At 42.2% G+C, this 13,928-nt stretch overlaps 1 protein-coding gene across 1 annotated transcript in view; it reads right to left on the minus strand.

The window, feature by feature from the left end:
• tmem196b (transmembrane protein 196b) overlaps positions 1 to 12,940 on the minus strand; it is a gene marked incomplete at both ends in the record, with an annotated part of 37,069 nt that extends 24,129 nt beyond the window's left edge. Inside the window, 3 exons of the mRNA XM_084336709.1 lie at positions 11,463 to 11,717; positions 12,618 to 12,674; positions 12,776 to 12,940. Coding sequence (XP_084192835.1) covers positions 11,463 to 11,717; positions 12,618 to 12,674; positions 12,776 to 12,940 — 477 coding nt within the window. The remainder of the gene's footprint in view (positions 1 to 11,462; positions 11,718 to 12,617; positions 12,675 to 12,775) is intronic.
• Between the last annotated feature and the right edge of the window lie 988 nt (positions 12,941 to 13,928).

The following is a 13,928-nucleotide window of genomic DNA, read 5'->3' on the forward strand; positions in this document are numbered from 1 at the left end:
GATAGCGAGCATTTTGACTTGTTGCGTGGTGGCGATGTCTCGCAGATAATACAAGTACAAGTCTAATTATATAATATATATATTTTATAAAAAAAAAAAAAAAAAAAATTTATATAAAATAATTTTTAATGTCTTTTTAATCAAAAACGATCGGTATCGGATCGGTATCGGCCGATATGGCTCACGACGATCGGTGATCGGTATCGGTGGCAAAAAACGTGATCGGGGCATCCCTACAATCAGGGACCGAAACTAAAGCCCGCCGCCCGCCAGGGGCGGGCTGTTTTTACCTTTGGCGCATGACACTTAGAGGGCTGCCCGCCGTGTGGCGTGTAGACGTGTAGTTCATAACTTCATAACGATACTCTTGTGCGAGTACAGATTATAGCCGCTCGTCTTTTTTTTCTCCGCCGCGAGATCGTTAAAAAACTACAAGTCCCACATCGCACTAGGTCCAATCACAGTAGAGTGACGTGACTGGTTTCATGAGAAAAAAGCAAATGACCAATCGGAAGCTATCATTTTGGCTTGTTTACTTCATCTGCTCTAGACAGTCTATATCGGACCTCCAAGAGCTAACGTTACTGTTTAAACAATGACCCAGTCAACTATTCACTTTTAGTTTAATACATGACGAGGCATTGTCTAACGGTATCTAGCTGGCTAGCTACTGATAGCTGCTGATATCAACAAATGCTCCAGCAATAGTCTACTCGAGTGCATAATACCTCCGGTCCCTCGTTAGCTAGCTTAGCTAGCTCACGTTGATCCATATGTCCCAGTAAACTAAATTGTCTTAACGTTATCTACCGGGCTAGCAGTAGCTACAGATAGCTCCTGATATCAATGTCTTATAACATTGATTGAATGCGTATTCTAGCTGAGGGCATGTTGAATGTGATTTGACAAAAGAACGGTAACGTTATAAATAGGTCCAGCTGCATCGCCGGAGAATCCTTGCATGCTGAATGTAGGGTCTAGCTGAATATAGGGTCTAGCTGCAGGGCCGGATAATCCTTGCTGGAGCTGGAGGCTACTCAAGTATACACACAGACAGTGGAGCTGTTTGCAGATAGCAAGCATTTTGACTTATTGCGTGGTGGCGATGTCTCGCAGATAATACAACTACAAGTATGATTATATAATATATATTTTATTTAAAAAAAAAAATTTATATAAAATATATATATTTTTTTTAATCAAAAAAAATGTGGCAGGTAAGAAATATGCTTGGCGGGTAGACTCTTCCCATCTACCCGCCACTGGCCGGTGAGTCAAAAAGTTTATTTCGCTCCCTGCCTACAATTGAGCAAAATGATATATGGACCCGACAGGGCGACGTGCGTGCGAAGCAGAAAGTTAAAGGGGAGATGAAGCAGTGAACAATGTGATCCTAGTTTGTTTGTTGTGTACCTTGTGTAAGACAAGGTCCTATAATAAAATGTGAAATCCTGCTTATTTGTCTGAAAAATCTAATATAATTTCCCTGTTTTCGCCATGGGCAGCGCCATTTTGTTGTTGACGTCACGGTGTTGGTTTGGTGTATACACTGCTGTTTAGCTGCCTATAGTGAACATGGATTGTCGGGTCAGTCAGTAAATAAAATGTTGCCTACAAAACAACGGGACCGCTGCCCCCTTCCTTTTCGTCATAGTCCTCGACTATGTGCTCAGGAAGGCCATCAATGGACGGGAGCAGGAACTTGGTATCACAATAACCCCAAGGAGATCGAGACGACACCCCGCCATAGTCCTAACAGACCTTGACTACGCGGACGACATCAGCCTGCTCTCTGACCAGGTGGAGCAGGCACAGGAACTCCTGTGCAGAGTGGAGACGGAGTGCGCCAAGGTTGGCCTTAGGCTAAATGCCAAGAAAACCGAGGTCATAATGTATAACATCCTCCCGGATCATCCACCTCTAAGGACAACAGGAGGCTCTGCTCTAAAGGAAGTCAGTGATTTCAAGTACCTGGGCTCGTGGGTCAACTCGTCCGAGCAAGACCTTAAAGTGAGGAGGGCACTTGCGTGGAGGGCTCTGAACGGCATGACCAGTGTGTGGAAATCCAACCTCCCCCGTCAAATCAAGCTCAACTTCTTTCATGCAACAGTTGAGTCTGTCCTTTTGTATGGCAGTGAATGCTGGACCTTGAAGCACCCTGCAGAAGTCCTTGGATGGGTGCTACACCAGAATGATCCGTGTGGTGCTCAACATCAACAGGGATGAGCATGTCACTAATGCAAACTTGTATGGGGGGGTGCTAAAGGTGAGCGATAAAGTGGCAGTCAGGAGAATGAGGCTGGCAGGTCACTGCCAGAGACACCATGAGATGCCAACCAGCAAACTTGTGCTGTGGGAACCAACACACAGGCATCGATCACGAGGACGTCCCACGTTAACCTACGTGGACGTACTCAGGAGAGATGCGGGAACAGAAAGCACCGGCGAGCTAGCCAGATGCATGGAGGATCGGGATGACTGAAAGCACCGATGGAGGGCCCGTCCGAGGACGACCTAGATAGATAGCTGTGGTTCTTTTTGTATTGCTCCTGGCTGTTCAAACTAATTTTACCATGTAAAAGAGAGGACAGTTGGTTAATTTCCACAAACTACCAGTGAAAAAAACAGTGTTGTTGGCACGTTGGCTCAGGCTGGCTGCACTCAGGCGGCGCGATCAGCCTGTTGGACAGGGAAGGAGGATCTGCAGCGAACACTTCATTGCCTCGGATTATGTTGTTGAGGGTGGGAGGTTTGTCCAGAAGACCACTAATCAGCTGAAGCCTGATGCGGTTCCCTCTGTCTTCGACAGATAGACCGGCGCAGGCAGTTCAGCGTCGCGGAGCATTCAGCCTGCTGGCTACCTAGCTCCACTTCAACCAGCCGAGCGTCGGGAGCTCCAGCAGCTTGTCGATGTGCTAATAGCCTCGGCAAGCTAACAGTAGCTGGCTCCAGCAGCTTGTCGATGTGCTAATAGCCTCGGCAAGCTAACGGTAGCTGGCTCCAGCAGCTTGTCGATGTGCTAATAGCCTCGGCAAGCTAACGGTAGCTGGCTCCAGCAGCTTGTCGATGTGCTAATAGCCTCGGCAAGCTAACGGTAGCTGGCTCCAGCAGCTTGTCGATGTGCTAATAGCCTCGGCAAGCTAACGGTAGCTGGCTCCAGCAGCTTGTCAATGTGCTAATAGCCTCGGCAAGCTAACGGTAGCTGGCTCCAGCAGCTTGTCGATGTGCTAATAGCCTGGAGCCAGCTACCGTTAGCTTGCCGAGGCTCCAGCACACCGACAAGCTGCTGGAGCCAGCTACCGTTAGCTTGCCGAGGCTATTAGCACATCGACAAGCTGCTGGAGCCAGCTACCGCTAGCTTGCAGAGGCTATTAGCACATAGACAAGCTGCTGGAGCCAGCTACCGCTAGCTTGCCGAGGCTATTAGCACATCGACAAGCTGCTGGAGCCAGCTACCGTTAGCTTGCCGAGGCTATTAGCACATCGACAAGCTGCTGGAGCCAGCTACCGTTAGCTTGCCGAGGCTATTAGCACATCGACAAGCTGCTGGAGCCAGCTACCGTTAGCTTGCCGAGGCTATTAGCACATTGACAAGCTGCTGGAGCCAGCTACCGTTAGCTTGCCGAGGCTATTAGCACATCGACAAGCTGCTGGAGCCAGCTACCGTTAGCTTGCCAAGGCTATTAGCACATTGACAAGCTGCTGGAGCTCCCGACGCTCGGCTGGTTGAAGTGGAGCTAGGTAGCCAGCAGGCTGAATGCTCCGCGACGCTGAACTGCCTGCGCCGGTCTGTCTGTCGAAGACAGAGGGAACCGCATCAGGCTTCAGCTGATTAGTGGTCTTCTGGACAAACCTCCCACCCCCAACAACATAATCCGAGGCAATGAAGTGTTCGCTGCAGATCCTCCTTCCCTGTCCAACAGGCTGATCGCGCCGCCTGAGTGCAGCCAGCCTGAGCCAACAACACTGTTTTTTTCACTGGTAGTTTGTGGAAATTAACCAACTTTCCTCTCTCTTTCACACGGTAAAATTTGTTTGAACAGCCAGGAGCAATACAAAAAGAACCACCGCGGTCCCGTTGTTTGGTAGGCAACATTTGACTGACCCGACAGTCCATGGTTACTATGCTGCTAACCAGCAGTGTATACACCAAACCAACACCATGACGTCAGCAACAAAATGGCGGCGCACATGTTCATAAATGCTACATAAATGGACATTACAAATTGTTTTTTCTTAGAAATGCCTTATTTTTATAACGTGATTTTTTCTGTGGTTTATCTAAATACTAATTTGATGCTATGACTGTTTATCGCTATGCTTCATCTCCCCTTTAACAGCTTAATAATTAATTGCATTTCTAGACACTCAAAGCGCTTAATTGATGTAATACAGACTGTATTGATCTATTTGTGACATGCAGCCATAATGTTTTTAAGTTATGTAGCAGGAGTAACATTAACCAAACAATTGAACTAGCTTACAGCAACAGTACTGTATACCTGTATGTCATGTATTGTCATAAATGTCATGATATATATATCTGTATGTTGCGTACATGTCATTAAAATGTCATTATGAATTGAAAATGGGGGACCCTGATGTAAACAAGACGAAATTATTTCTCTGGTCTGCATCCCCTTAACAATTGTGTGTATTGAGCTGTACTGTATTGTATTTGTACCCATTCTGAAATATGTTAATAAAGTTTTCAAGCAATCAATCAATTTAGCTTAGCTACGTGCTGGTGTGTGCACTTGGCCGCCTATCATCACTGCCCTACAGCTAGCTAGCAAGTAGCAAGACTAACAATATAGCTAAAGCAAAATGTAGATTAAATGAGCAGAAATAACTAAGTATAATTGGTCAAATGTAGGTGATGTATCTATGAATTAATACTGAAAGTAGCTAACGTTACCATGCACCTTGAACAAAAGACCGCCCTACTTAACTAACACGAACGTTCGTTCACGACTTGGACAAGTATTGCACACTGAACGATCTAAAAATGACTTTAGCCGGACAGATTAAATGACCACAGATAACCGCAAATTATAATTGGTGTGTAATGTAGAGGCTATAATAGTTATTTGGCAATTACTTTACTAGTAATGCTGCTGCAAGTAGAACATGTACTCACCGTGAAATAGGACAAAATGGAGATGCGGTCCTATCCCATAATTCTTCCTCGCAGTTGCGCACACAGGACTGTCAAAATAGTATCGTTTTCCCGTAAGTGTTGATTGCCCAGCTGCTGCGGCAGAACGTTCTTTCCCCCCATATAGGTTTCGTTTTTGCCGTTTTGCAGAGCTGAGCTGCGGCGTCTCTACATTTGCTTTGTACCAGTCTCCTCATCCTGACAGTGCTTAGTACATAAACAGGTTGCATGCTTTCATCACCCATATCATCACACCCACTATAATGTTACTGACATCAGACACATCCAGTAATGTTGAAACAATAGAAATAAGTGGAATATATCTGATATTCCTTTATCCTTGGGGAAATTCAGGAAAAGAGAGGCATGTATTGGCCAGAAGTCAAACTCCCGCCTCCCGCGTGGGAGGCGAGAATTCTAGCACTGAACCACAAATGCTCTGTTTAACTGAGTTTAATTTACTCAAAACAGAAGAACAAGTCACACAAACTCAACATATTTAAGTTAGTAGAACTTTTCATAGAATATTGAGTATACCCTATATCTATTTAATTACTTTGAACATGCGGGTTTAGAGTGTTAAAATGGTCAACTACTATAGGCCTAGAGTAGAGCTAGAGCTGCTCGCCATATCTCGCTAGACGTTCCCCGTGTTAACAATTAACACTTCCTTTGGTTAATCCTTCTTCCAATTAGCTGCTCCCTGCAGTTGGAACGAGATGCAAAATAATTTGAAAATTATCAAATTGATCCCGCCCTCACTACTTTTAAGGACTTTATCGAGTTGTTTATACACCACTGCAACTGTCACCCAGCCTTTTAACTGTAATCTGTCTGTTCTGCTTCATGTATTACATACTTTGTAATTTTATTTGGTTGTTTGTTTGATGCATGTTTTAATTATTTCCCTTACCTCTGATGTATGTATCGTCTGTCCCCTTTCGTTACCCTTCGAGAGGTACCCTTCTCCCAATAAGAAGTGAGGTGAATGCAGTTAGAGAGTGGCGTCTCCTCTCCACTGTATAAACAACTCGATAAAGTTCTTAAAAGTAGTGAGGGGGATCAATTTGATAATTTTCAAAGTATTGTACTGTACAGGATCTCCTCTCTGGTAAATACGAATACCTTGAAGACTCTTAACAGGAGCACTCATTCAAGGGTTCTACGACTATACTTGCACCTCATGGTACCAAAGCACATCAAAAGCCCTAAAAACAAGGTTACAAACATCTCAAAACAAACTGGTCAGACTACTGCTTGGCCTTACTCCTAAAACCCACCTTACCCCTGCCCATTTTGACAATCTAGGATGGCAGAGTAGACGACAGAGTACAGCAACTATGTACCTGTCGAAATACTTCCTAAAGGTCAGTGAAGTCCACGACCACAACACCAGAGGGAGCTCCACAAATCACGTTCAACCCCGATTCGGCTCAAACAAGGGACTAAACACGTTTCGCAATTATGCCACAATAATGTGGAATGCCCTACCCACAGCCGTAAAGGAATGTGAATCCCTACCCTCCTTCAAAACCGTTCTAAAAGAGCACCTATGGGTGGCTGCAATTAGAAACTGGCCCTGGTAAATGTCAAAATACCCACCCACCCAATCCCCTCCAATGTACAGTTTCTCCCCCTTCGGGTGAATCTCTTTTTCTTACAGTACGGTATATTTGTATGTCTTGTGTTGTATGTCATAAATGTCTTGATGAATTGAAAATGGAGGACCCTTATCATGCCTTATGTAAACAAGACGAAATTCTTTTTCTGGTCTTCGTCCTCTTAGCAGTTGTTAGTATTGAGCTGTACTGTATTATACCCAATCTGCAATCTGTTAATACAGTTTTAAATCATTCAATCAATCAATTAATAACTTACTCCAAGAGAACAATCTGTGTGTATTTCTCAGTCAGTGGCGACTCCAGAGATCTCTTCTTGCCAGTGCTACGGGGTGCTCTGTTCAGGTATTTAGCGAGGGGTGTTTTATGTTTATGTTTTATTTTATATTTTATTTTATGTTTTATTAGGATCCCCATTAGCTGTCAAATCAATGACCGCTAGTCTTCCTGGGGTCCTCACACACAAATAATATAACAGAATACAAATACAGAATGTAATTAGTAATATAATTAAAATAATGTGGGAAAAAAGCATATAATTGATATTCAACATTGAAGATACAATGACTATGGTTGTATTCATTCACATTCCCCCAAAATAACTCATATCTAAAAGGGTACCGGAAATGTATAAGAAATAATACAATAAAAACAAATAAAATAAAAACATAAAACAGTTAATCACATCTTACTACATCATACTACACCAGTCCCATTTACATCAGTTCACTTTTTAATATATTTTTAAAGCTACAGTATATTTATTATTTACTTGTCTTGTGGACACTGGTAGCCTGTCCAGTTGAATATGGCTCTATAGTGCACTGTAGATTTTAAATTATTAGTCCTACAGGTCAAGGAAGTACCAGGTCCCCACTTAGCGCCTGTCTAATATATATAGGATTCCTTGAGGAATTCCTTCAGGTTGCTTCAGGATCTATAGCAATTCATAGTAATACAAGACAAGACACATGAGATATATGTGTATAATCTAAAGACATTTCTCGTGGGTGTTAGAGTATGGAGGTGCTCTGTCCGTCTGAGGTGAAGCTAGATAGCACCCTCGATCACCCCTCCATGTGTTCAGCACCTTCTCAATAAGGTATCAACTATTGTTCTTGTGAAAGACTGATTCACATGCAGTTGTACTTGTTTGAAATGGTTAACTTACTGTACATTATTGTTAAAACCATAGTAGCCGAACAAAATGCTACAACAATCCTCAAATTAAACATGGTAAAGATCAGTCAATCAAATTATGAAATGATCATATATCCTTTATTTAAACAGGGTTAGGGAGTATGAGGGCAGACCTCTCATTCTAAAATATATTCTATAAAATGTACATTAGTTACATTAATCAAATAAACAAAAGCAAAACAAACATTTAAACATTTAAATCAATTTTAATGCATTTCAGTGGGCCTGAACCATTCCCCATTGACCACCATGGTAGAATTACAGTAGAAACAATGGCCCTAATGGTAAGTCTCATACCAAATTTATGATGTATCATAATGTGTTTTTTTATGCCCATGTGCTTTCACCACACAGAAAATTCTTTAGTCTCATTCTTTAAATAGTCAATATTTATTTTCATCCTTTGCAAGTGAAAGTGTGGCGTAAATGATGCCTTTCCCATCTGCTGCTTCAGGTTTGATCGTTAAGAGCGAACCCGAAAAACCAGACGATGTGACACAAACGTATCATTTCCTCAACACTTTACACTCGCAGAAGATCCAAATACAGAGGCTATTTCAGGAATAAGTCAGTCTGAACCTTTCTGCGTGTGCGGTGAAAGGACCATCATTCATGGACATTGACTGCTTGATAACCACATGTTAAAGAACTACGCAGTACATTAGTCTACACTTTGTGTGATTCTTTTGCCTTATAATGCCTTTAGAAGAAACTCTTCCAGCATAGTGTTACTAATCCTGCTCATTGTAATATTATGTCACTGTAATGTTGTTCGCTGGATTTCACACCTACATCCACACAGTATATATATATATTTACAGTATATATGTAACGATTGTGACATCGTCACCTTAAACTTCGATGTACCCGAGGGAGTTTCGAACCTGTGGTCTCCCACACCGCAGGCAACAGGCCAACAGCACAGACTGCTATACCAAGAAGTGAACTCACTGCTTTGTAACTTGTCTTTTGAGGGTGAGAGTGAGTTTAACCCATAGCACCGCTACTCGCCCCAGTCACTTCACAACATCGGAAGTCCGTCGTGACTGCGCTTCGCGGTACCATCCGTTACATATATACCAAAAATATATAAAGGAATGAAGACACGAAAGGAAGAAAAATAGAGAAAGCCTGAAGAAGATGTAACTCCTGTGACCGTCCATCTTGTTCCAGTGCCGCCTCTCCTCAGAACCTGTTCACCCTTCAGTCTCGCTGAGGACGTTTGGTTCACTGTGGTTCACATGGATGATGCTCTCTAACTATATGAGATCTGTGGAATGCTTGATCTCGCCCACTCCTATGGAATATAAAAAACAAACAATACAAAAACACACATGCACTGTTGTGTTATGTCTGTAGTGCAGAACGTGTTTTTTCTATATATAGCTTCAGATGAAGAACCATATATTAAGACTCTAACAGGAGCACTCATTCAAGGGTACTACGACTATGCTTGCACCTCATGGTACCAAAGCACCTCAAAGGCACTAAAAACAAGATTACAAACATCACAAAACAAACTGGTCAGACTACTGCTTGGCCTTACCCCTAGAACCCACCTCACCCCTGCCCATTTTGAAAACCTAGGATGGCTTAGAGTAGACGACAGAGTACATCAACTTGCAATGGGCCTGGTCTACAAGATACACTACACCACTAAGGTACCCATGTACATGTCGAAATACTTCCCAAAGGTCAGTGAATACCACGACCACAACACCAGAGGGAGTTCCACAAATCATGTCCAACCCAGATTCGGCTCAAACAAGGGACTAAACACGTTTAGCAATTATGCCACAACAATGTGGAACGCCCTACCCACAGCTGTAAAATAATGTGAATCCCTACCCACCTTAAAAACGCTCTAAAAAAGCACCTACGGGAGGCCGCAATTCGAAACTGGCCCCGGTAAATGTCCAAACACCCAATGTACAGTTTCCTCCCCCTCAAATGTATATATTCTCTTTTAGAAACTCTGTCTGTAAATAAACAGTACTGTATATTTGTATATCTTGTATGTCATAAATGTCTGGATATAACAGTACTGTATGTAATGTATGTCATAAATGTTATGAATTGAAAATGGGGGACCCTGATGTAAACAAGATGAAAGTCTTTCTATAGTCTGCATCCCCTTAACAATTGTGTGTATTGAGCCGTACTGTATTGTACCCATTCTGCAATCTGTTTTGGACTGTAAATGTTCTACCTTGAAGTAGACATCAGCCTCCTCTATCTTTGACCATGAATCAACACAACACTCACTAGATAATCAGATTTGAAAACATCACACTCTGAAAACGTATAGCAGACTACATGGTTCTTTATCCATATCTGTCTGAATATACCTGCATAATATATACACCCGCATATAACCCATACAATGCTGCATGATAGCATGTAGCCTACAATAATGCTGTATATATCGTATATATATTCTTACCATATACACATCTGTCTGTACATACCTGCATATACTCCTTTTTACACATCTGTAGATACTATATCTATATCTGTACATATTAGGGATGTCTTATATTATCGGCCTATCGATATTGGCATTCAAATGTAATATCGGAAATGATCGGTATCGGCTTTAAAAAAAAAATACGATTTTTTTTAACCTTTATTTACTCAGGCAAGTATGCATAAGTATGACTTACTACCATAGTGTCTTTATACCTGTATCACTGTACATACAGCAAGTATGCAAGGGGGGGGGGAACTCTGCATATATCGGTATCGGAAATTAAGAGTTGGACAATATCGGTATATCGGATATCGGTAAAAAAGCCAATATCGAACATCCCTAGTACATATCCCTTACCTACTCTTACTAGTTACGCTGCTGGCCAGTATGACTTACTACCATAGTGTCTTTATACCTGTATCACTGTACATACAGCAAGTAAGAACAAATTATTCTTTTATTTATTGTCAAAAGTATGCATAATGTTGTGTTAATTCCACGACAAGAGATATGTAATGTTAATTACCTGAAATGATTCCGTTTTTTTGGGGGGGGGGGGAACTCTGCATATATCGGTATCGGAAATTAAGAGTTGGACAATATCGGTATATCGGATATCGGTAAAAAAGCCAATATCGAACATCCCTAGTACATATCCCTTACCTACTCTTACTAGTTACGCTGCTGGCCAGTATGACTTACTACCATAGTGTCTTTATACCTGTATCACTGTACATATTAATACTACAACTCTGTACTGTACATACATCTGATTAGCATTATTACTCAGTAGTCCTAATTTATATATTTTATATCCAGTTTAATCCCCTGTACATTCTATATTACTATTGCACTTTACTGTTACATTTGCACTCTGGTTGGATGGCAAACGTATTTACACTGTACTGTACTTGTGCTGTATGATGACAATACATTTGAATGTAATCTAATCTAAAAGGTATTCTATTTAAGTCTGGTTTGAATGCATTTGCATAAAGTAACACTGGGAGCTCACCTTCTCAGTCATTTCATGGGAGTGGTGCAGTGAGACATCCCTCTCCATGAACAGCCTCTGCTGTTCGCTGCCGGCCAGGCGACAGGTGAGCCAGGTGAACAAGGTGCAGCCGCCGATGCCCAGGCTGGCCAGCACTGTGATGGCCAGGTGGAGGGTCGGCACGGCGTCCCCGCGCTTGGACGCCGCTCGCACAAGTTGGATGTTGAGGATGCCGCTGATCAGTCCACAGATACAGCAGGCAGAGAACAGGATCATCTGACATTCAGAGGAAAGAGACGAGGAGGATGTTTACCACCACTGGGTATTTAGAATAGAATAGAATAGAATAGAAATCCTTTAATAAGCCAGAGGGAAATTCGGCACTACGGATCGCTCACATTGAACAACAATAAACATTTAGGTAGTCAATAGGACTAAAATAGGAATAAGAATATAATAATATTAAAAATAAGAATAAAATAGAATAAAATACAGTCCGGGATCTACATTCTGGTATGTATATATACATTCTAAAATCTTAAATATACAACTATCCAGCCAAAAATATATAGAAATATACAGTCAAATGTACAGTAATAAGTGTGAAAATGTAAAGTGAAAAGTGTCCAGGAGGATTGTGAGAAGTGTACAATTTTTTTAAGTCTCCAGGAAGATTTGGCCAGGCTGTACTGTCACCCTGTGCTCAGTGATGCAGTGAGGCACAGTGATGCATTATAGAGTCTAATGGCTGTCGGAATGAAGGTGATTTACATCAAGCTTTACATTGAGCTCAGTGTCGTTTCAGGCATGTTGTATTATCAAGAACAAGGTAAAATAGATAAGCATATCTTATAATATGTACTGTGTATGTAAGGGTTTATTTGCCTGTTGTGTTGTATCACAGTATTAGTTTAAATTAATGTAAATTTATTTCATTTTCCTTGGAGCAGGTTGGTACATATGCATGGGGGTTAGGTGCATCATGCTTAGGCAGTATTGACACTGACAGTACGTGGGATCGAACCAGCAACCCTTTGATTACCAGACAGTCTCCCAAACCAACCTGCCAATCTAATGCCACGTTTTGGTGCTGCATGACAACAAGCCATTTCAGTGATCAATACAGTTTCACCTAGACTTCTTATTATCATCTTAATGAAAGCAGAAAATACTTACAACCATTCCCGACCTCTTTTTGGCACATATGACCCCACATAATCCACAGACTAAAAACTGCAAAAAGTATTAAGATTCATTAGTAATTAAGATGAATCAAACATAATTGTGCTGTGTAATATTCAAAAACAGATGAAGAAAAATAAATTGTCACTTACACACGCTCCACTCCATATAGGTGAGGCGTCTGCCAACTGCATCTGGTGCGACGCCTGGTTTTGGATGGTGCTGATTATACCTACGAGGATGCTGGAAGCACCGAGTCCCACCTCTAACACGGAGAGTGCCACCAAACTCCCGGTGATCGGCCAGCCACGACACATCTTCTCATCATTACCCCAGGTGTGGTCAGGTGGAAGTTAATCCATATAGGTGGCACAGATCACCTGAACATGACAAGGCCCTTATGGTGTGTGATGTGATGATATGACATGATATGATCTTCAGGCGACGATGTGATCTTCAGGTGATATGATCCTCAGCCAACGATATGACATTCAGCTGGACGTGATTCTCAGGAGAAGATAATCTTCAGCTAATTATGATCCCGCGGCGATGATGTTGACGTTGACGGAAGACCTCACGTGCCTCACACTCCCTCCTGAATGGCAAACTTTAAATCCTCTTCTTGACAAAGCTGGGAAACAGAGGAAGTGTCTGTGCGGACATGCATCCCTCCAGCATCACTCCATAACGAGACTCTGGACGCTCTGTTGATGTGCGGCTGAGCGGAGCCAGAACAGCAGCACCAACGTCACATGATCCTTATGACCTCCCACATAGCTGTCATTTCTCATTAACTATAGGAGGGGATCTCAGGTACCATAAACATACAGAAAAGAATACATCGAATGCTGATGTCCGACTTCCCAATGATATGTTTTTCCTTCATCATACAGTACCAGTACATTCTGTAAGTTAGCGGGTGTTTCTTTTAACATGAGCCAATGTGGTTAGTCGATAGATGCTTGTATTTGTAGAACAGGGATTTTCACATGAGAATATGCCCCGTGGTCAATATGGGTTTCATACACAGGTCTATATTTTGTGAGATATGAGTGAGATTGTGAGTGACAGTGGACCAACACATTTATTCAAGCAGCTACTCTAAAGCAAACACTTGAATCGTATCACTCTACAGTACAATCAGTTGGCATAAAGCTTGTAAGGTGTCTAGAAAAGTTAAATATGATGACAGCTTCCCACCCAGCCCCCCCCCCCCCCCCCCCCACACACACACACACACACTTCTGCCACTATTACAATGTAAAGCCTTATTGATGCTCACAATGATAAACTATTATCTTCACT

Source organism: Notolepis coatsorum, assembly GCF_963971535.1.
Source record: "Notolepis coatsorum genome assembly, chromosome: 19".
NCBI lineage: Eukaryota > Metazoa > Chordata > Actinopteri > Aulopiformes > Paralepididae > Notolepis > Notolepis coatsorum.